Source organism: Thermobia domestica, chromosome 5, assembly GCF_964235325.1.
Source record: "Thermobia domestica chromosome 5, izTheDome1.hap1.1, whole genome shotgun sequence".
Lineage (NCBI taxonomy): Eukaryota > Metazoa > Arthropoda > Insecta > Zygentoma > Lepismatidae > Thermobia > Thermobia domestica.
This window is the reverse complement of record NC_137458.1, coordinates 273,004,140-273,028,884: the sequence shown is the minus strand read 5'-3', so window position 1 is coordinate 273,028,884 and position 24,745 is coordinate 273,004,140. Positions and strand designations below refer to the sequence as shown.

Genomic DNA, 24,745 nt, shown 5'->3' with positions numbered 1-24,745 from the left:
AGATGTGGGAAGACAGTACTTTGGACATCTCTAGGTTCGTGTATTATTAACACGTATGACCTAGTAGTTTCTAGTGCTGTTTTGTGCAAGATACTACGTTATAAATAAAGTATGTGGTTGTGGATTTTGCCTGTTATTTCATTAGGCCCTACATCACACGACTACTTACACTTGCTCTTATTTCTACTCTCTCTCTCTGTAAGTTTTTATCTGGTATACTATTTCTATTGCCTCCTGAGATTATGCAACCAAGCTAAGTGAAATTTGCTTTGACTCCCATTGCACATGTGCATGCAATCGTGCAATGGATAACAACTTTTTTCTGTGTGGTTTCCATCTTTACTGTTCCATTTCATTACAACTACCGTACAGACATTCGGTCAATCCCTAAATGACGTAAGGAGAATCTCTGGTGGAGTTAAATAACATGCGTTTAATATATCAAGTCAAGATGATCTTTATATCTTTCTGAACCCCTTCCTATCTCCTATCGTTATTCCACTGGGAGGTGTGAATTTCCTTTACCTCCACATTCTGAGCTGTCTAGCTGCGTCCCTATCCATTTCCGGACTATACGTCATGTAAGCATTTTTGTCGTGTTTTGGTACCAGGAATTTGTGGTTTCATTTTCACCATTGCTTTTGGGACACCTGTATAACTGTACATAATGTTTTAGTTTTTAAGTTGACATTATTTACTGCACTAATGTTACGTAAACTTATATTCGTTCATGCGAAGTTTAAGAATACCACTAGATTTAATAGTTGAAAATGGCAATTTTATCACAAATTATCTTTTGATATTGCTCAAAATTTTCAATGCACGACATAACAATATCCCACTTCGCACAGATATAATTGAGGGAGGCCACCATAAATATTTTTTCAAAAAACTAAAATTACGTTAGGATTTTTTTTTTCTCATTAGAATGCAAAATATCTCCACTGTGTAACGTGAAAGGGACTCACATTATTCAGGTAAAATTTACGATTGAAACTAGAAATAATTGTTCAAAAATAAGAAGGTTTTCGTATTTTATCTCCTTACACTTCTGGTAAATAGGTCGTATTTGCAGTGAACGATATGAAAATACCTCACTTTATAATGAGAATAAAACACACGTGGGGAAAATTCATGTTGAAATTTGTCTTATGTGGTCATTACGAACAACTGTTGCCTTTAATGGGGTTCAAGGCAGAGCAGAGCTGACGTCTCTATTTAATTTCGCATGGGTGCATCCGTAATTATTAACAAGCAATTAGCAACGATATTTATGTGCGTTAAGAACAGTAGTGTGAAAAAAGTAACTTCGCTTGGCATTGACAATAGAATCACACTTATTTACTCTTTCTAGTTTTAGAGATGACTTTAACCCTTTCCCTACATAAGTAAGTTAAATATAATAATAATAATAATAATAATAATAATAATAATAATAATAATAATAATAATAATAATAATAATAATAATAATAATTATTATTATTATTATTATTATTATTATTATTATTATTATTATTATTATACATCATGCCTTGTATTCATAATTTACATGAATCTTTGTATTTACCTCATGACATTAGGGCCACGGTGGCTCAGTGCTAGAGCGTTCATCTCTGGTGCTTGGGGTCTAGGGTTCAAACCCTGCTCCCGCCAGGTGAAATTTGTATTGGACAAACACCGTGTACGTTGATTTTCTTGGGGTTCTCCCGTTTCCTCCTACTTTCGTCATTCCACCATTTCATTCATTTCTCATTATCACCGTCTCCTTTAGAATAACCGGCTTAACGGTGGGACGTAAAACTTAAAGATTTCATTTTATTTTAATATTTCCTTGTCATTATTTTGAACATCTGTAAATCGCTGAACATCGCTAAAATATTTTGTGAGCCCATATTCTCTTCCATTATTGCGAACTTTGTAAATTACAACTTGTACTACCGAGAACGTTGCAATTTGTTTTGGATGTGTTAATATTTTTCACAATATTTAACCTAACACAAGATCAAGGTCTCACCATTCTAGAATGTGGTTGATAAATGCTTATTGGAAAGGTCAGCATTGAGTCTGTTTGCCCCCTTCAGTATAAATAAAGGTTAAGAACCAACATATCAAACTAAACAAAAATTCCGCTGCGAAAGAGAAGTGAGAATCTAAAAGAAGATATAAAATAATAAATATATGGGAATAACAAATATATAGCATTAAAAATAAACATATATCAATAATAATAAACAGTAATATCAGTTGAGTTGAGTTGAATTCGATTTTAAAGTCCGTTTCACCAGCGATGCTATATAAGACGAAACCTACTGATTAACGTAGAATCCAAATCAGATGAGCTCCCGCCGGGAATCGAACTCTTGTCTCCCACACCAAAGGCGCGTATGCTAACCGCTTAAACACGAAGAAGCTCAGTAATATTAGTAGCAATAGACAATATTTATAACAATAACAATATATGCAGTAACAATAAAGAAAAATACTCCTGTAACTACAGGTATGACAATAGCAGAAAACAGTAGAACGTCAGAAATCAAATTTTGAGGGAAACCTTTCCACGTAATTCCCTTTAATAATAATAATGGAAGGGATCTTTACATTTCAATTAAGCACCAAATTCTTCTCGACTTCAAGTAGAGTATTAATATTTGTTAGTATTAATCAAATAAGAAGTTCTGAAAATATAGTAAATAATTTGTAAACTGTTATATCGTATATTTAAAGTGGGATCCAAATTACGCAAGATATCATAGTTTGAATCTAACTCGTTCAAAGATCAAACTCGGTAGCATATACACCAAAGTTATGGCGTTAGTTAGCATATACACCAGAGACTATGAAGAGATAGGCTGACCAATAAGTAGCAGGAAGTTGATTTAAGTGGATTATCTATTTTATTTGCCATTAGCCTGGGTTATATTTTCATATCTTTTTTTTCACTTTGTGGGCTAATATTTACTGAATAGTGACAGTGTTCAAATTCAATGAACTATACATTTTGACATAAACCGATATCACGCACACTCATACTAACAAACATAAACACCTGACTTAAAAAATAAGCCGTAGAGTTAGAATGACAAGAGGTGAAATTATGAGAAAACTAGGACAATAAACAACGCATAAATGATCGGTGAAGATCATTGCATTTCTTTAGAAACTACCAGGTTTCATCAATACTATTAAAATTGTATTATACCATTTTCTCTTTTCTCGGCTATGGCCTTGGTTTTTATAGGGTCGGATCCAGGGAGGTGGTCGGGGCGATCGTTCCACCCAAAATAGGATATTATTATTTAAAAAAAAACTATTCGAAAATTTTTCACCTTTCTGTTATAAATGTAGTATAAAACTTATTGTCTTCGAATGACCGCCCCCCTAAAACATTCACCCTGGATCCGCCCCTGGATGTTTATTTCCCTAAGATACTCAGGAAAATAACTTCAAACATGTTCTTTCCAGCTACTACTTGAGTTGGGATCTATCGCCAAATAATCAAATACGAGTAGTATCTGATCACATCAGTAGGTACACAATATTTTTTCATGACAGTATACACATTTCATGGACGAGTTTTACATTCTGGTTCTCAGATTCTTTTTCAGCTGAGTCATGATAGTTACAGTTGTTATTCAATATTATAGTGAGGAAAAGCGGACAATGAATGCATAGAACGTTCAAGAATAGCGGTAATTGCTATCAATGTAACAATGTGACATCGAATAACCCCGAAACAAAAATAACATTTGCTTTCAACAGGTTCTAGGAGAAAACGTTGTACCTTGCCTTTGACAGAAGCACATTAAATCCCATTCACAGTGTTTCGTTGAAACTAAGACAAGCTATCTGTGGTGTCAGTGAATGTTGTTCATCGAAACATGCCATGCGCAATCGACATGGGATCAACATGAGATCTGTTACAGTTCGCTAAACATCATGGAAACATTCGAGTATCTTTAGGATATTTTAATAGTGTGAACGATAACCATCTCCAATGGATGTAGGTATAAATCTACATCTTCGACGGTGACATTCCTAGGTGCTGCAGCGATGACGTTCTGTGTCCTTAAGTGCTGCTGTTTTGCATACAGTGGATTTATCATCCAAATAAAAACGCACTTGTCATCGTAGAAACCTGGTGAAGAAATGAATTTAGAGGAAGATATCCAATTCATAGGGGAGGTGTTATATTAGTTATAAATACATGAAAGGAGACAAAGTCGTTAGTGGTAATATTTTTGAATAAAGGAAAAGCAAAATATTACCTTCAGCAAAGTACTTATTGTTGTTTTCCAGGTCGAAATACCGATAAGTTGAAAGATCTGTTATTATATATATTGACGATGAGCACGAAATGGACATGAGACGCTGGCACAAACAAATCAATTTCATAGGTTTTCAATATGGTTTGTTCCAAACAGTGATATAGTTCAGTAAACAAAATAATGTCCATCTACTGTGTGAATAACGATTTCACATATAATATTTTTAATAATCATCGCAATCTCGTTTCGAATAATAACTATTCAGTTAACACATGTGAACTTTCTCTAAAAATGGAAGTAGTGTGCAAAATTGAACTTTGTAAAAAATTGATTACATGTAAAATTTTTAAAAGAGATTGAGTAACATTTCGTAATTGTGATTCAGCCAGGTTTATCGTCTACTTGTACCTTGAAGTGAATAAAATACTCTTGTATTGTATCCTTTCAATTATCATTAATTTTAAAAATTCAGACTTGTACTATTGCTTTACTTAAAAGGATGGAAGCATAATTGTGATCCGATTCGGATTAAAATCTTGTTAATCGAACCAAGAAGCTAACGAAAGTTTAAATCAAGAAATAGTGTGTTTTATTCTATTTTCACTCTGCTATTTTCGTTGGGCCAATCAGGTTCGTATACTAATAGTGTGTTTTCATTGTTTCGTTCTTTTGAAGATGGGTGCTCACGCTCTGCATTCGATGGATGTCAATAAATGTCAAATGTGTTTTAAAAGAAGCTCTTCTCTAACATCGAACTACGAGGTTTGTTAGATTAGTAACGAAACTGCCAACGCTGTACATGAACTGACAACGCTGCTGTTCCACTTTCACATGACAGTTAAATTTATCCTGTTAATCCTTTTAAACTAGAACTAAGTTTAGTCAGTACAAGTTAGAACCTGCTCGAGTTGCTAAATATTTATTGAGAGCGCCTAGGGTGAAGTTGTGTTTGTGAGATGTGTTGCGAAAATAAATGAGTAAGAGTTGAGTAAAGTTGTATCAACAACTTTTAGGTAAAGCTTGATGAATTCGCTACTATGATGTACAAAAAGTTAAAAAGGATTTTTGGAAACATTCCTTATCCAGGATGCAAGTCCTTTAAATGGCCGATAATATAGAGAACAATCCATGGTAAAAGAAAAGATCTTCAACGATGTTATCCAATTAGATAAATTCAATTTTCTACTTTTTTCATTCTAATCTAGAACGTTCTGTATTTTTTTAGGTGCCATTGGAGCAACAAACACAGGTTTGAATCACTTTCTTCGAAACGTAATGAGGTTATATCTGAATATTTTTCTCTCTGAAAGAGAATTGACACTTTACAAAATAATGAAATAAGGAAATGAACATTAGCCCGCAAGTAGACACGTGGAGGTAAATTTTACCTTCAGCTAGTTTATTTTTTTTATTTTCTAATATATTTGGTTAGCAACACTGTTATCACGCTCTGCAACTCCCGAAAAAGAAATTAAATTATTTTGTACCCCCATTCGAATGTTTACTTGTCAGTTGTAGTACACTCTACTTTGGTTCATAAGCGTCTCTGGTTGAAGTGGACCTTGTTTTAGACAAACCCCGTGTGAGAGAGATTTCTCGTGACTGTCAGGTGTCCTTCTACTTTATTCATTCCACCATTATCATCCCTTAAGTGCGGCCACATATTCATAATTTATTGTAGATAAGGTCAGTAGCATGGCTATTTCCCGGTTCAAGTTTCAGTTGGATACAATTTATGCAATATATTGGTCAACTAATTCTGTGATTAATAATCTTATATGCGTATATCGCATTATTAGAATCTTTACTCACAACTAAATAAAAATGATTAATAGAAGATAAAATGTAAAGTCTAAAAGTAATAGTCTATGAATATAGATCTACAAGGAAAGCAAACGAAAAATACATGTTATGTATATTTTCATCAAGTATCGTTTTCGTATTGCACTATTCTAATTCAATACGGAAATCTACGGTAGCATACGGAAATCTTAAACAAATTTATATGTCTTTCTAGGTTTGATATTCACAATTTTTTTTTATTACGTTTTCTGTATTTCTTTTTACAACTATTCACATTTCGTCGTTTATGTATTGCATCTTCGAAAGTCACATGATGTACCAAAATTCCGAGGCAGAAGGACAATTCCATGATTAGTTTATGTACGGAAAAATGGAAATATATGCAATTTGTAAGTGGTTTTATTTCAAAATTGTGTTTTTTAATCACACCGGTTGTTTGCTCTCCACAATCGTAAGACAACTTGAAGAAAATCCTACATTGTCAGTTACCTTAGACCTTTACTAAATCAGTACTACAGAATTGTAGGAAATCGGTTTCGAGCTGTTCTGAGTTACCTCATACAACAATGTCACTTTCTTACATTTTTTTGAACATCGTACTGCACAGGAAACGTTGATTTTTTAGTTTAATATAGCATGTCTTACTAGTGTGAAACCCAAATGGGTTGCACGAATACAAACTTTCTTGTATTCAGTAGCGGATCCAGAAGGTAAAAACTGGGTTGGCCAGTTAGAACCCAGACTATGGTAGGTATATCATGAGTTTACCATAAACTTTTAAATATATATATAAATAATAGCTCAATTATTTTTGTTACTGAAAGACTCGGGGGCTAGGCCCTTCGACCCCAGACTGCATACGCCAATGCATGTAGTTTCAAATTTTCTCATGTTTATTCATAACGAGCTTGACTATGGCACCGAAAGTTTGAATCACATAGTATAGGTAACATATATTAAATACTTGTACACTTTTGCACTCAGTTAATATTCAATTTTATCACACTTTTCTCCTCGCCATCCGTTACTATTTTACTCTATGGTAACAATGGTTTAAACCCCAAAATCATTAAATTCAATCACTCCTGGTTCGGATGCAAGATTACTGGAGGAGAGAAAGCCTATTCGTGAGATCCTGAATCGATAGCAAGAAACTGTTTGTCGTTCTATACTACCATTTTTCGTCTATTGCAATAAATATTTTTTTTTTAAAAAAAAATGATAATTTGAACACTTCTTGTATAAACAGAAGATTGAGGAGATGAAACCTATTCTTGGCAAGCTGAATCAATTTCGAAAACCTTATTTCGATATCTCTTTGGAATTCGGTATTGAAATCGATAGTAAAACTGAAAGTTTCCGAATTTTATTTTGGTAATCTCTTGCTGATAATTATGTTATCTTGGGAAGCAGAACAGTTTGCAAAACGCTGCTTTTCGCTATCTCTTGAAGTTTTCGTTGTATGGTAACAAATGTGGAAATCGCAAATTACTAATTTGAATACTTCTGGTTTGAGTAGAGGCTTATCGGAAAAGATTGAGCCTATTCTAGGGAAGCTGATCCGACTACAAGAAACGAATTTCGATATCTTTTATCTTTATAGATCTATGGAAATCAGTATTGAGACCGGACGCAGTAGTAAATTTAAACTACTTTCGAATTTGGTAGAGGATTCGAAGGCTGTGATCATGTGCTCATTTCAGACACTGATTATTTTGCAGAAAACTATTTGTCGCTATTATCAATTTAGTTCTATGGTAATAAATGTTGAAACCGGAAATCGCTGTTTTAGGCACTTGAGGTTTGAAAATAGAGTTATTATAGAAGAAACTGAAACAAATGTAAAAAAAAAAAAAAAAAAAAAAGACATTTCTCGAACTGTGTTTCCGTTTGTTTGAACGGACGGACAATAACGTTGTGGAAGATTTCCGACATTTATGCAAAGCATAGATTGGAAGTCCAATAATATAACAATTTGTATTACTTTAAAAAAATGAAATAAGCTGTAGTCTAGACTGCGTATTTCCCGAAAGTTCAAAAATATTAAGTAAGGATCTACACAAATACTAAAGTGAATACCACTTATTTTAGCTTTGGAATTTATTATATTAAGAAAAGACAAATTATGGCCAAGGCATATAGTATTTAACAAATAATATCGTTACAGTATCAGCAAAGAATCTTTGTCTTCATCAGATACATTAGGCCTATATGTAATATATGTAGTAAAGTCAAGTTGAGAATGAGGTAATTACTTCTATACGACGATGGAAAAATATGATGTGTACATTTGTATACTGAGGCAAATGTTAAGTTGATGATATCATCTAAATGTAATTTCAGTGGTGATATATTCTGCTAAATAGGGAATGTTTAATAATCAACTCCTCACAGCATATACACTAGGGAGTAATGTGACTAACTATCAGAGCAAAAGATCAGAAAATGTCAAAAACGTAATATTTATTACTTTTTTCTCGTATTGATTTGATTCACAAAGTTGATTTCTTTTGTTTCCTTGTGCTAATGCCCAAATCATGTTTTACCATTTCCATATAAATTTTTGTCATTTTTCTACGTATTCATTTTTAGAGTAATGTAACACACATTTATATACAGGGTATTTAAACGATAGCATATCACATTAGAAACAAAAACATAACAATTACAGAAAAAGAGAACCCATAATGCTCTGACGCTCATATCATTACACATTTGGAAGACTATTACCATTAAAGCATTTGTAACATGGTAACATTTTACTGCATTCATTTCCATTAGAAAAACAAGCAATAAAATCAATTTTGGTCTTAAAGTAAAAAAGTAAATAGTTACTTCTTTCTACGGTTCAAAGAACAACTTGATTTTATTTCTCATTCGGAAGTAAGACATAAGAAACGGAATATACAGGTAGATATTTCTTTTGTTAACCATATTGTTTTTCCAAAAACGATGAAACATACTGGAATATCTTGTACTATGCTCATTGTAACTTTAGATGAATTTTATATATTTTCATAAAAATCACACTAACCAAAGCACTAAGTACATAGAAGGTTCTCTTATGGAACAGCTCAGCAATGTATCATTGTCTTAATCATACCAGTGATGGAATGTATCATGGGTTACCAGGTACCTTGAGAAACGATTTTAGTCAGGAAAACGCAGGACTGGATCTCACTTCTCAGAACAGGTCTGACCCGGTGACCCGGACACCCAGACAAAACTAGTAACCTAGACAAATGCGGAGACCAAAACAGACCCGGTGACCCACAAGCAGCCGAAACATCATATCGGTATCATTACTCAAGGCTTTTATAATTGGTTAATGATATTTACCACTCCAACTTTATTACTTCTTTTTTTTTATCAATGTAACATTTCCTAATCACGATACGTCACAATGTATTAGAATGTTTTCACAAATGTAATTTCACGTTTATTCGACTTCTCACCTTTGTTTTTCACACAATCTATACAAAAAATAACAAAACATCGTTTTAACACACCGATACTATTTATGTGACAAGTTTTACAGGTCAATTAAACTTTGACGATTCCTCAACAAATAAACATATAGTTTATCTTTTCTCTCATTATGACGCGTTTATGCAACGAATTTTGTAGTTATTTTTCAGTGCAATATTTGAGATACATACAGGCAGATTACAAGTGAGGAAGAAAATTATATTTAGTGAAAAGACAATGACAATTGAGAGAATCGCGTTTGATAGAATTGCTTTACTAGCATAACACATATTCCCCATGTGGAAGACGATGTTTCGTCTCCTCGTCCTGAAAGGTCAGATGTGGGTCAGTCCGGCTTCTGGGTATATTAGAGTCACCAGATTACTCCGGGTCAGACGGGAGTTACTCAGCGGACTCATGTGTCTGACTGCATCTTTGCTTCAGGATTACGGCTCAGGAAGTTCATTTCCCATTTCATTACTGCATCATACACTTTGTGAAAGTAGAGTCTATAAGCTCTTTTCCAAATGTGGTGATTTTCCATTTCCCTTACACAGGGATATGTATGAACTAGGAAGAATGTTTTCTTTAGAGACGAAATCGATAGGGACTGTATACAGCCTCAGTCTCGCCTAAATCAATTAATAGCTGTGTTAGTTTTGATCTCGTCTCGATATTCAAACGGACGTCTCGTTCTCGTGACCGATATCGTGGGCCAAGTCTCAATCTCGTCTCGATAAACCTGGAATAAATTATGTGAAATTAAAAATGTATAAAGAATGTAATCTTACAGCCTATAATTTCTTCTTTACTTATACATTCCAGTCTTTGCTGCAGAATTATCGTAGGGCGCGTACTGCTTCAAAGTTAATGTTATGATCGTGCCTTCTGCATTGTATTACAATGCATCCTTATTGACTGTAGTTTATGAAATTTATCCTAGCTTATCAAGCCTTCATTAAAACCAAATAATAACTCAGGCTCTACTTAATGACATGTGTCATGCAGTCTCGGTAGTAAAAAGGAACAGTAAACTTTAAAAAAATCAATTAACTTTAATTACATATAGTGAAATTCCTGCCTGTTGTGTCAATGTTATTACTCAGGGTTGCCCCAAAATAGATATACACCCATGCATTGATAATGTATAACATTCTAGTTTATGGGTTTATTTGCTTCGGCTCTTCGAAGCTTAAGATGTAAGTAAAAACACATTAAGAACTAATAATAAAGAAACTAAATCTACCTGATGAATAACAATAAGAAATGATATAAAATGCAATGAGCTTATTATTAAGGTACTGTATACCTACTTTTGGGCTACCTTGTATACCCCATCCTAGACAACATAATAATGGCACCAAACCTATATTTAATAGAAATATAATGCAAATTTTACGAATTTTCATCTATTCTTCATTGCATTGTTTGACTGGTTAGATCACGAAGAGAAACCACAAATATTAGAATTAGAATAATAAATTACTTTTACGATATGTCGGATAAAATGTCGTATAGCCTTTTTTCTTTCTTGACATTAATTGACACCTTTTAACACAAACTTTCTGCTACTTATTGGTCAGCCTATCTCTTCATAGTCTCGTAGTTGCTGCACTCAACCTTGGTGTATATACTACAGGGTTGGATCCTTGATCGAGTTAGATTCAAACTCTGATATCTCGCGTGATTTGGATCCCACTTTAAATATACAATATAACAGTTTACAAGCTTGTTTACTATATTTACAGAACTTCTTATTTAACTTTACGATATTATTAGTTATGAATAGTTTTATGCTTTCATGTTTGCAGTGATTTTACAGAATAATAAGAAGAGGTGTGAATCTTAAGATACAATAACTGCTGTCAGTAAACATTTATACTTTAATTTGCTATACTTTGGAATAATTTGTTAGCATTGCTATATACAGAAACTCGATATGTCTTTTTCTCTAAATTGTGAAGAGCATAGATAAAAAGTTACGTGTCATTCCAATTCATTTTAAAAGGCATCGGAAGAAATTTCTTTTGACTCTGAATTCATTTAATGCAGCAAATGTGTCTTCTCAAGTCCTAATTAGAATTAAAACGTGCTGTTGTTGTTGTTTTATTTACTTTAGCACTAATATTACATGTCCAATAATAAAATAAACATTTTAGTTTCATTTAGTTCAAGTTTAATGTTCATTTTGAGCAATCCAAGCTATATGACACGTCGAACGAGAAAGAATCAAGAGACATGGGATCCCAACTACAGAGACTCGAACTAGGAATCAAGCTGGGTACCTCGCTCTGGAATCATTTACGCTAATCCGCCGGCTAGAGAGGAGGCTCCACAGGGAAACTTCTACTAATATTCTACTTGAGTAGAATTTGGTGCTCAATTGAATTGTAAAGATCCCTTTCATTATTATTAATAAAGGGAATTACGTGGAATGATTTTTCTCAAGCGTCGATTTCTGATGTTTTACTGTTTTCTGCTATTGTTATACTTGCAGTTACAAGAGTAATTTTCTCTATTGTTACTGTTACTTTATATATTGTTATTGTTATATATTTTTCTATTGTTACTAATATTACTGAGCTCCTTGTGTCTAAGCGGTTAGCATACGCGCCTTTCGCGTGGGAGACCCGGGTACGATTCTTAGGGGGAGCTCATATAGTTCGGATTCCACGTTAATCAGTAGGTTCTGTCTTACATAGCCTTGCTGCTGAAAGGGACGTTAAAATCAAAATCAACTAAACTCAATTGATATTACTATTTATTGTTATTGATGGTATGTTTATTTTTAATGTTATATATTTGTTATTCTCGTGTTTTTATTATCTTATCTCTTTTTTTAGATTTTTGTTTCTCTTTCGCAGCAGAAATTTTGTTTAGTTTGATATGTTAGTTTTTAAGTTTTATTTATGGCAGCTGTGTTTATCGTGAAGGAGTAAACAATCTCAATGCTGACATCTCAATTAAACATTTATCAATCATATTCTACTACGGTGAGGTCTTGATCTTGTGTTTGGTTAAATATCGTGAAAACTCTTAAAATATCTAAAACGAATTTCAACGTTCTCGGTAGTACGGGTTGTAATTTACAAACTTCGCGATAATGGAAGAAAATAAGAGCTGACAAAGCGTTTAAGTGATGTTATATTTACATATGCTTAAGATAGTGACAAGGAGTGTCATAAAGTAAATACAAACTCTTCATGTAAATTAAGAGTACAAGGCATGATGTATTGTTATGAAACATTATTATTATTATTATTATTATTATTATTATTATTATTATTGCATTTAACCTATTTATGAAGGCAAAGGATATAAAAGTCATCTCTGAAGCTAGAAATAGTAAAAAGGTATGGTTCTTTTGTTATTGCGAAACGAAGTTATCTTTTTCACACTACTGTTTTTAGCGCATAGAGACATACGCTAATAGAGACAACGTGCTTGCTAATAGCGAAGAACCCACGTGAAATCGGAGAGACGTCAGATCTACCCTGCCATGAACCACAATAAATGCAACAATAGTTCATAATGATTGCAGAAGGCTGATTTCTACACGAATTACCCCCACGTTTGTTTTATTCTCGTCATAAAGTGAGGTATTTTCATATCGCTCACTAAACAATACGACCTATTTACCAGAACTGCAAGGAGATAAAGTACAAAAACGTACTTATTTTTGAACAATTGTATCTAGTTGCAATCCTAAATTTTACCTCAAGAGTGTGAGTTCTTCCACGTAACACAGTGCAGATATTTTACAAACTAATAAGGAAGAAATTACTGGCATAATTTTAATGTTTGAAAAATGTTTATGGTGGCCTCACTCAACTATATCTGTGTCAAGTGGGAAATTGCTATGTCAAGCACTGCCACTTTTGAGCAATATCAGAAGATAATTTGTGATAGAATTGACATTTTAGCTATTAACTCTAATGGTATTCTTAAACTTAGAATGGACAAATATAAGTTTAAGTAACATATAGTGCGGTAAATAATGCCAATTAAAAAACTTAACAAATAACGTAAAGTTATACAGGGTATCCCAAAAGTAATGATGAAAAATAAAACCACAGATTCCTGGCACCGAAAAAGAAGAAAATGTTTATAAGACGTATAATTCGGAAATGGATAGAGGAAGAGCTAGACAGCTTCGAATGTGGGGGGAAAGGAACTTCACACCTGCCAGCGGAATAATGATAGGAGCTAGAAAGGCGGTTCAGAAAGGCATAAAAATTATACCGTCTTCACATGTTAAACGTATGTTACATAAATGCGCCAGTGATTCTCCATACATAATTTAACGATTCGCCAAATGTATGTACGAAAGGTTAATGAAATGGTACAGTAAAGATGGAAACCATAGAGAAAAGGTTGTTATCCATTGCACTATTGCACTCACGTGTGCAATGGGAGTCAAAGCCAATATCACTTATCCTTTTTGCATAATCTCAGGAGGCAATAATAAATGGTATATCAAATAAAAACTTGCAGACAGGGGTTAGTCGTGTCATGTAGGGCCTTATGAAATAACAGGCAAAATCTCCAACTACATACTGTATTTGTAACGTGGTATCTTACACAAAATAGCACTACAAACTACTAGGTCATACGTGGTAACAATAAACGTAAATAGAGAAGATGTTGAAAGTGCTGTCTTCCGACATTTATGCAAACGTGCAGGTCGTGAGTTTGGAATGCATTCCATCACTCCTGGTGTGTTGCGTAACTGTTCACACAAATCTTCAATGTGGTTTTCTAAATCGGCAAGTTACTTTCCCAAAGTGTAAAGTTCCTTTCCCCCCACATTCGAAGCTGTCTAGTTCCGCCCCTCTACTTCCGGATTATATATCATCCAGACTTTTTTCATGTAATAGTGTCAGGAATATGTAGTTTCAATTCTCACCATTACTTTTGAGACTCCTATATAAAATGAATAATTAGAAAATAATTGTTTTCTACCTATTAATGTTTTTTTCCTTTTGTATAATTTTGCATTATGTTTCGTTATTTTACAGATATGTGTAGCTGGAACATAACTCTATTCTTGTGTGTGGTAGAAATTATATTTAGAGCGGGAGGTACATTCAAGAAGGAATTTGACTCAATCGAATCAGGACATAATACCAATGAACTTCTCATTCAGCAAGTACATAGAATTTGTTCAAATTATTTCCGAAACTACAGATTTATTGTGGTTGTAATGAGCAACCTATTAAGAATTACTGAAGATGATATTACGATTAATATTCAAGAAAAACTTCAAATCCCAGTTATCCTGCTACGTAACAGTATAAAGAAAATGCCTGTAAGTCTAATAAGGGAATTCGACACAAGGTTTGCTTTTGGAAAGACCAAAGCATTTATTTTCATTGTGAAGAGTAAAGTGTCTTTCCTCCGTACTGTAGAACATCTTATAAGCTATCCTATATGGAATTCAAAGGCAAAATTTTTAGTGGTTCTAGAAGATTCTGTTTTTAATAACACAGATATTATAGAGTTATTTCGGATTATTTGGTTCATATGGAAAATGCTAAACGTATACGTATTAGCAATCAATGGAACATGTCAAAACACGAGTCTTAATTGTACCATAATAATTGATCATAATCCATTTTGTGAGGATTCCTCAGGATCTTATTTTAACGTGCATCCTATATTTGAAATTCATTCCTTGGAAGCATTGCAGCTGTTTGAAGACAAGACAAAAGATTTGTGTAAGTATCCGGTGAAGGTATCGTGGGGTGATGTGGAACCCTACTTTAAGAAGAGCGATTCCAACTCAAAAATGTTTGGAGGGAATTTTGGTGAAACTTTGGAAATACAAGCCGCAATTATGAACTTCACTCTAGTGTCTGAAATATATAGGACGAACAATATTTGGGGCGTTTACAGTGCGGAAAACAAGACGTGGAAAGGTGGCATTGGAGATGTAATATATAAACATATAGACGTCGCTCCAGCTTGTTTCGGTCAAACTTACGAACGGAACTTGTTTGTAGATTTCTCTATTCCTTTGATGATAGATACTATTGCATTTGTTGTTCCTAAGGCAGAATTAGCACCATTATGGCAGAATATAATACGACCTTTTTCTAAAGTATTATGGGGTTTGATAGTTGCATCATTTACTTGTGTTTACATTTACTCAGTAATGGCAAAGTGTTTCTCTGTTAAGAGTAACGAGATAGAAGTTGACAAACTTAATATTATGATGATTTTTTCAATGCTTCTTTCAATGTCTTTTCCGACACTTCCAAAATCAAGTAGAGAAAGAATTATCATTATTTTGTGGTCTTACTTCATTCTTGTAATTGATTCTTTGTACAGGGGATCTTTAATAAGTTTCATGACACGTCCCAGTTATCAACCTGAGATTGATACTTTCGAACAGATTGCGGGCTCTAAACTCGAAATACTAACTTTACCATTATACGTCGTTCTACTTCAAGAATCTGGAAATTTTATTTTGCAATCCATGGCAACAAAATCTCAAATAGAAGATAATGATGTAGCTTTGTTACGGGTTTTATATGATCGTAATGTAGCAGCTTTGAATGAAAGAAGCTATATAGAGTCATTTTATAGTAACAAAGAACACAATGATGAAAGTGGTAATTCATTGACTCATATCTCAAAGGAAACTCTCCTTCTAATATTAAACTGTTTTGTTGTTCCAAAAGATTCTCCATACATAAGAAGGTGGAATTCTATTATTAGGCACGCTACTGAAGCTGGTCTTCTTGGTAAATGGTTTCATGACGAAACTTTCACTTCAGCATCAGTCTCGAATATCCAGGAAGATACCCCAACAATTCTTACTCTGAAACATTTACAATCCGCATACTATATTTTGGGAATTGGTTTGGGACTTGCTCTTGTGTCATTTAGTTGTGAGTTAGTTCGAAAAAAAGGGAGAAAATGTTCTTCTAATAAATACAAATTATGGAAAAGATAGAAAGTACGACGCAGTTATATGTATAAACTAATTTACGCTTGTTGCCTTGAGATGTTTACAACGATACTCGTATTCTAATATCTTAATTTGTATTTGTGGGCAAAATATACTTTTAAATTATGCACAAGGTGTTCAAGAATGGAAGAAGTAGAATATGATAAGAGATGTAGATGTATTTTATTTCCTGGTTGTTATACGATTATTATTTGTTATTAAAATGATTCGACGATGTGAATTAGTTGTCATAGCAACGGAATATAAATAATACATAACTGAAGATCCATCTCGTGAAATCTATATGTACAACTTTTAAAGAGTGTAAATGATTAACTTATTTCGTACTATAATAAAAAGGAAATACCAAGATGCACTGTGTAAAATGGATTTTGATGTATCAGTAGCTTTAGTTATATAAATATATGCGTTATATTAATTTGGTGGTTTACCGCCTCAGGATTTTAGGAAATTTGTGTGAAGTTAAGTAAACAATCCCCTAGATAATAAACTCCAGGATTGCAGACTGATTTCAAAGCTTATAACAAAATACTTTGGCTTGAGTAATATTTACCTGTACCTAGGGCAGAAAGTACTCATACATGTGCACTATACTTAGTAGAATGCTAATTTCTTATTAACAAAAGAAGAATGTTTTTAATATATGTAAGTTATTATTATGGGATAGTTGTTGATATGGACATGTTTTATGGTTACCTAGTCAGTGTCATCGTGTACTTAACAGTTTAAAGAAAAGGATATTTAAGTTATATCAAAATAATAAAATCAGTTTAACACCATTTATAGACGTTGTCATATTTATTAAAAAGGTGAGATTAATGGTATTTACATATCGAAGCTAATTTTTACATGAGGAAGAAATACTACCACTTCAAATTTTTATTTTAGCAAACGAACCAGGTTTACGACTATCATTTTGATAAGTCGTTGTAAAAATTTGGTTTACCTCACCCGGGACTTTGTAAATTCAGTTCCCGAAGAAGAAGAGTAAGTTTGAATTTACTTTTATGAATAAGAACTTAACCATATTGCGAAGTGGTAAGGTAATCATAAGAAAAATGGACAACGAAGCCATGCAGCAGGAATCAAATACTAGTGACCAAGGTGAAACTAGTGTAACACCAGGTTTGTCATCAGAGGATCGACTCTTGTTAGCTTTACAGCGACAAATGTTGCAAATGTCTACCGAGATAAAGCAGACCATAGAGCAGAAGTCTGACGAAGCTAACAAGCGAAATGAAGAATTAAGTAGACGAATGGAACAGAAGTTTGACCAAGCTAACAAGCAGAATGAAGAATTAAGTAGACGAATGGAACAGAAGTTTGACGAAATGGAACAGAAGTTTGACCAAGCTAACAAGCAGAATGAAGAATTAAGTAGACGAATGGACCAGAAGTTCGACGAATCTAATAAGCAATATGAAGAATTAAGTAGACGGATAGAACAGAAATCAGATGAAACGAAACAAACAATTGTCCACGTGGTGAACGACATATCCTCACAGTTCGAGGAAAAGTTAAAAAAGATATCCGATGATTGTCAAGAAAGGCACAATCACCAAAACCAAGAACTTAGTGCATTAAAAAAAGATTTAGAAGTAATAGAATCTTCCATTAAACAGCAAAAGATCCAGGTTAGCAACAATTCTAATAACATACGTGTAAATACACAGTTATTAGCTACTATTCAGGAAGAGATTAGAACGTTACAGGCTAAAGACAACATTTTCCGTAATAATGTGGGTAGTGATCGCTTTGAGTTGCCCCACTCACCTGAGATGATCTCGCCTTCGCCCGGATCTGATGAGGATATTATCCTAGAAGAAAGTTATCCGAAGAGTACTGATGAGCGAAACTTAGATGGTGTCACGACTCAGCACGTCACGGATAGAAACTATCACTCAACAAGAACAAGGAATGAGAAAGGGAAGGTAAAATTAAGTGTTAAAATGAGTGAAATTCGAGCTTTGAGCAAATTCAGTGGTAAGTGTAATGAGAATGCTACTTCTTTCTTAGAGAAATTCCAAGACGAATGCAATATAATGTCTATCGATCGATCACAATATATGAAATTAATACCCCATGTATTACTCCCACCTTGTTCCTTATGGTTTAAGGCAATACGTGATCATATTAGTACATATGAGGAATTCAAAGCGGCATTGATCGCAAATTATGAAAATGACTTTTTGCTGGCAAATAGAGATGCCACCCTTAGAAATCAACACTTCAATCCTCGATTGCACAAATCTCTTGTAGAGTTTGTTGTAAATGTCTACAACGAATTAAAGGTCGTTAATCCTTTGCAATCGGAATCGAGAATAATAGCATCGATTCGAAATTTGCTTCCATTTAAACTGCAACAGATCTTATTTTCCACACAGTGTATGAGTTTCAGCCATTTATTGATGCTTGTCCAATGCTACGAAACTCAATATCATGCCATGAATTCACAATCAGGAATAGGTAAAAATAAGAATAATTCAGATCATTTGGTGCCTGTTCGGAATTTAAATATTCGGAGTGTGAATAATACAGAACCTAACCTAAGCCGAGTATACTCTAGTAATCAAAATGAGCAAAATAGACAAGGTTGTGTAGAGAATCCGCCTAACCTAATTAGTCGTAGCAATTCATATGTTAGACCAGATAGTCAAAGTAGATTTAAAAATAGACGTAATGTATGGCGAAATTCCAGAAATACAGCGAACTACGCGGATAGACGTAATGGAAGGACAAGAGATGGCACTTCGCATCAAGATCCAGGCATTGAAGTAATTTCTGTACAGAACAATAATACGGGACATAATCACGATTGTGCTGTACAGTGTACCTTATTGGAACCATACACGAGTATGAATTTAAACTAATCGCGGCTGATGTGGTAGGGGTTAAACCCATGTCAGCTGTAGATTCTCATGAACATTTATCTAAAAATTTAAGTAATAATTCTTACGAACATTTATCTTCCAATTTACATGTTCATGCTAATTATGAAAATGATTTTTCACATGACGTCACTGTAAATAATTATTCTGAAATAGCAATTAATAGGTGTCAGTACCAATTTATACCGGTTGTAAATCGTTGTTGGTTTGAAGATGATACTGTCAATGATGGTTTTAATATTGAAGAAAATTTTGTATTTTTAAAGTCATATAGTACAGCTAAAATACCTATTAAAGTCAATGGGTTAAGTACCGAAGCTCTACTTGATACAGGAGCAAATGCCTCTCTATTATCGTATTCATTGTGGAAAGCAATTACTAGTAATTATTCGAATCCTAAGTTACAAAAGGCTGAGAATCTTATTATAGTTGATTTTACCGGTAAACATAAAAAGAGAGTAGCAGGAATTACTCGTGTGACAATATCTATTCAAGATTTTGAAATATCAATCCCTATTCTGGTGATAAAGAATCTTAACGAGAAATTAATTATGGGCTTAGATTTATTATCCCAATTACGTGTCATGCTTGATTTTAAAAACCAAACGTTGACGATACCGGGTATACCTCAGGAAATTGTTCAGAAACTGCTTCCAAAATTAGATAATCTTGCTTGTCAATATAATGATATGTCTCCTATAGTGAATAATGTTTCTATTAGTGCAAAAAGTGATAAATTAAATGATCCTCGATTGGAAGACAAACAAAATTTGATGAATGTAAAGGACGATGTATTATTTTCTGAACATGTTAAATCACTCGAAAGCGGCCTTGATTTTGCTGATAATACAGTAATAGCCGACTTTAAGAACATTTTATATAAACATAAAAATGTCTTTTCAGAACGTCCTGGACGTTGCAAGGATTTTGTTTATTCTTTTAAAGTTAAAACAGACAAACCCATAGTAACTAAGCCCTATATAATTCCATATAGATACAGGGAAAATGTACGGCAGCAAATTGCAAATATGTTAAGAGATGGGATCATTAGGCCTTCAAGAAGCGTCCACCTTAATCCATTACATGTTGTTCCCAAGAAAAATGGTTCTCTACGTGTGGTATTAGATTTGAGACGCACTAACAGTCACATTGATCTGGAACAAGTGAGGTATCCTCCAGTAGAAGAAATACTAGCTTCTTTACAAGGGAACACTGTATTCGGAAATCTAGATCTAGTGATGGCGTATAATCAGGTCGAGTTACATGAAGATTCAAAACCATACACAGCATTTAGTTTTGAAGGTCACTTGTACGAATATAATCGTGTAGTCTTTGGGCTTATCAATGGTAGTGCAGCATTAGCATCCTGCTTGAACAAAGTTCTAGGTCAAGACTTACGTAGCAACGTGATAACGTATGCTGATGACATCTTAATCATGGGGAAAAATCCACATGAATACCTGAAGTACTTAGATATAGTTTTAGACAGATTGGGAAGTTCGGGCCTTACTATCAATCTACAGAAATCCAAATTTTTGCAGAATTCTATAGAATTTCTTGGATACCAAATTGATGCCTCTGGTCTACAATTCAGTCAATCTAAAGTTCAAGCCATAGAAGATCTGCCTGCGCCAGTAAATGTGAAACAGACACGACAAATATTAGGACTCTTCAATTGGTTTCGCAAAGCCATCCCGCGATTCGCTGAGATAGCCCAGCCTTTATTTATGATCATAAAGAAAGGGGTACCATGGCAATGGGGTCCTATTCAAGAACACAGTTTTAATAAGTTGAAGGAGTGCGTAAAACGAAACATCCATTTGAACCACCCCAGATACGACGTTCCTTTCTATGTACAGTGTGACGGTTCTCAACTTGGAATCTCTGCAGTACTCTGGCAACCTAACCCAACCATTCAGGAACCAGCTGTTATACATTGCGCTAGTCGTACTCTAAAGAAAGCTGAAAAGGGATACACCACGACAGAAATTGAACTTTTGGCTATACGTTTTGCAATACAAAAATTCGCTCCATTTCTTAGCGGATGTCATTTTATTGTACTTACCGACCATAATTCATTGCGATACCTCAATAGCGTACAAGGATATAATAACAGATTACTTCGCTGGTCGTTAGATCTTCAAGCTTATGATTTCGAAGTACAACACATTAAAGGGGTAGATAATGGACCCGTAGATACCTTATCACGTCTGTTTCCTGGAGAAGAGCAACATATTTTGTCCATTAACGAATTTAAGATCTTACAGGATGAAATAGTACCATTTCAATAGAAGATTTAAGAGAACATCAAATGAAGTATCATGAATATAAACAAATCATGGAACATTTATCTTCATGTGACGAGGGATGTAGTTGTCCCAAACACTGGAATTCCAGATTTAAGTTAAACAACGGGATTTTACTTATTAAAGATTTTAAATTCAAATTTAGGAACAAAATTTGCATTCCACCTACGTTAACAGCACGCATATTAAAGGCCTATCATGATGATTTCGGACATTTTGGGTATGTGAAGGTATGTGCCTTGATTAATAAATCTTTTTACTGGAAGGGAATGAGAGCTCAGGTCAAAAATTATATCAATGACTGCATTGAGTGTATGCAAATTAAGCATAATTATCAGGCTATACAAAAACCAATGCTCTCAATAACACCTGAGAGACCACATTCATTTCTATCGATTGATTTATATGGACCGTTACCCAGAGCAGCTACTGGAGAAGTTTATTTGTTAACAACTATGGACATCTTTTCACGATATGTGGTAGCCTATCCCCTGCGTAAAGCAACCTCCGCTGCTGTCGTGAATAAAATTCTGAATGTATATATTCCACATTGTGGCCCTATCGAGCATATATTATGCGATAACGGTTCACAATTCAAAAGTGATGTGTTTCTCAAAGCCATGAACAAGGCCAACATTAAAGTTCATTTTGTGACTCCGTACCATCCAAGTAGCTCCGTGGTAGAAAATGTACATCGCAATTTTGGTATGTTGTTTCGGCACTTTTGTAAGGATAAACATGCTGAATGGATTAAGCATGTCAACCAAATTACGTACCTTTTGAACCATTCTATATCAGACACTTTAGGTGTGTCTCCTGCTAATGTTCATAATGGCTCTGATCTGATTTTCCCTGTGGAACAACATTTTGATGTCAAGTTGGAAGATTCGACAATTATACATTCATCCAATCTAGTGAATATGGTAAAGATCCGAAGACATAACAAGTTTTTGAAACGTAATTCGCAAGTAGAGTCTTTACAGGAAGGAAGATATCGGATCAAGGTCAATGACTTAGTTTTTGTTAAACAACATCCGCAAAGTAATATGTTGTTAAAGAAGATTTACAAATTTTGTGACATTTTCTCAGGTCCTTATTTATGTTTTAAGGAAATAAATCCTAAAGTTTTCGAATTGTTGAACGCTAAAACGGGGATGTCAATTGGACTTCGCAATATAGATGAGTTAAAGGTTTGGAAACCTACTCCGTATACAAAGGAAAAATGGATGCATCTAGTGAAAGAGTTAGTAGCACCTGACATTCTTGCTCAAATAAATAGGAATGAAAAATAATAGTGATAATAATAAAAATGTATTTATATAATAACAAAAGGGTGTCTTTTGTTTCTGTAAAATAGATTTATTTACTTACATGTGCTTATTCAAACGTAGATTGTGTTTAATTTTTGATTTTTGTTCAATTATATTTTCTTTGATTTTCATTCATCAACGATAATTATAATTTTTCAATGACTTGAATTCTTTCTTATTAACGTGAAGGATTGTAATTTAATTCATGATTAATCAAGCACAAAAATTGTTTTCATTATATTAATTTGTGTTAAAACTTTATTGTTAAAAATAGGTATTGATGAAGTGTAAGATTTGTTTAATGTATATATGAAATGTAATGAATAGATATACAAGGTGCGATCAAAATATGATGGACATATACAATGTAAAAACACTAATGTTAACGGACCAGTTTTTCTTGAAGATAAAAGCCAAGCCTACTCATGACTTTTATATTCAGTCCCTTTGTCGAGCGACATTTTTATATAACAAAATACTTTGGCTTGAGTAATATTTACCTGTACCTAGGGCAGAAAGTACTCATACATGTGCACTATACTTAGTAGAATGCTAATTTCTTATTAACAAAAGAAGAATGTTTTTAATATATGTAAGTTATTATTATGGGATAGTTGTTGATATGGACATGTTTTATGGTTACCTAGTCAGTGTCATCGTGTACTTAACAGTTTAAAGAAAAGGATATTTAAGTTATATCAAAATAATAAAATCAGTTTAACACCATTTATAGACGTTGTCATATTTATTAAAAAGGTGAGATTAATGGTATTTACATATCGAAGCTAATTTTTACATGAGGAAGAAATACTACCACTTCAAATTTTTATTTTAGCAAACGAACCAGGTTTACGACTATCATTTTGATAAGTCGTTGTAAGCTACGTTGTGATTTTGCTAAAAACATCAAATGGAGTATATACTTTATTAAGCAGTGGTGAAACATTTTCAGAAATATCAAAATCAGTCTTCCTGGTATTGAAAATATAACTGAATCAAATGAGAATGGGGAGATGAACTTCTTTGACCTAGCTTATCTCATTAAACAGCTAAGCCAAGATTTTGTTGAAATGAATCAGCAGATGGGACAATTAAAGCAAGAACTGAGGCAAGATTTTGTTCAGCAGATGGGACAATTAAAGAAATATTTTCATGTCCGAATGAATCAACAAACGGAACAAATAAATCAACGAATTGAACAAAGTGATTTTAAAATGGAACAGATTATACGTAGATTTACTGAAGTTCAAAATTCCGTTCAACTAATAGAAATTATAGTTAATGATTACAGCACCCAAATAAGTGAACATAATAACCAGATTAGAGAGTTGCAAGAAGAAGTGAATTCTATTAAAGAAAGTCTTGTTGCTGCTTATGACAATCGTGTGAATGCTCATGCGAACGGCGATAGAGTTCTCACTGACATTATGCAAGCATCCCAGTATCATCATCGAAGGAACATGAAAGAAAGTGATTCATCTGAATCTTCAATAGGGATTGATAGTGAGGTTAGTGTGGGCCAGCGTCGGAGAACCAATCGTTCCTCGCAGCGTGCAATCCTGTGAATTCCTGACAGGGGAAGGATAGGAACACAGGTAAATTTTTCCGTGTCAGTTAAATCAAATCACTTACAAAGATCTGATGATATACCGGCTAATACATTTATAGAGTAATTCGAAGATGAGTGTGATCTAATGGGGGTGGATGAATCTAAATTCTTAAAAATTCTC

General features: G+C 33.7%; 1 protein-coding gene across 1 annotated transcript; it reads left to right on the top strand.

The window, feature by feature from the left end:
• The first annotated feature begins 15,068 nt into the window (after positions 1–15,068).
• On the top strand, positions 15,069–16,496 carry LOC145685532 (ionotropic receptor 21a-like). The gene has a single exon (XM_081757932.1). It carries the CDS (start codon positions 15,069–15,071, stop codon positions 16,494–16,496), a length of 1,428 nt encoding a protein of 475 aa, XP_081614058.1.
• The last annotated feature ends 8,249 nt before the right edge of the window (positions 16,497–24,745 follow it).

Bases quoted from the DNA above. Each gene is read 5' to 3' on its own strand.
- LOC145685532 (XM_081757932.1), top strand. From the start codon at position 15,069: ATGCTAAACGTATACGTATTAGCAATCAATGGAACATGTCAAAACACG.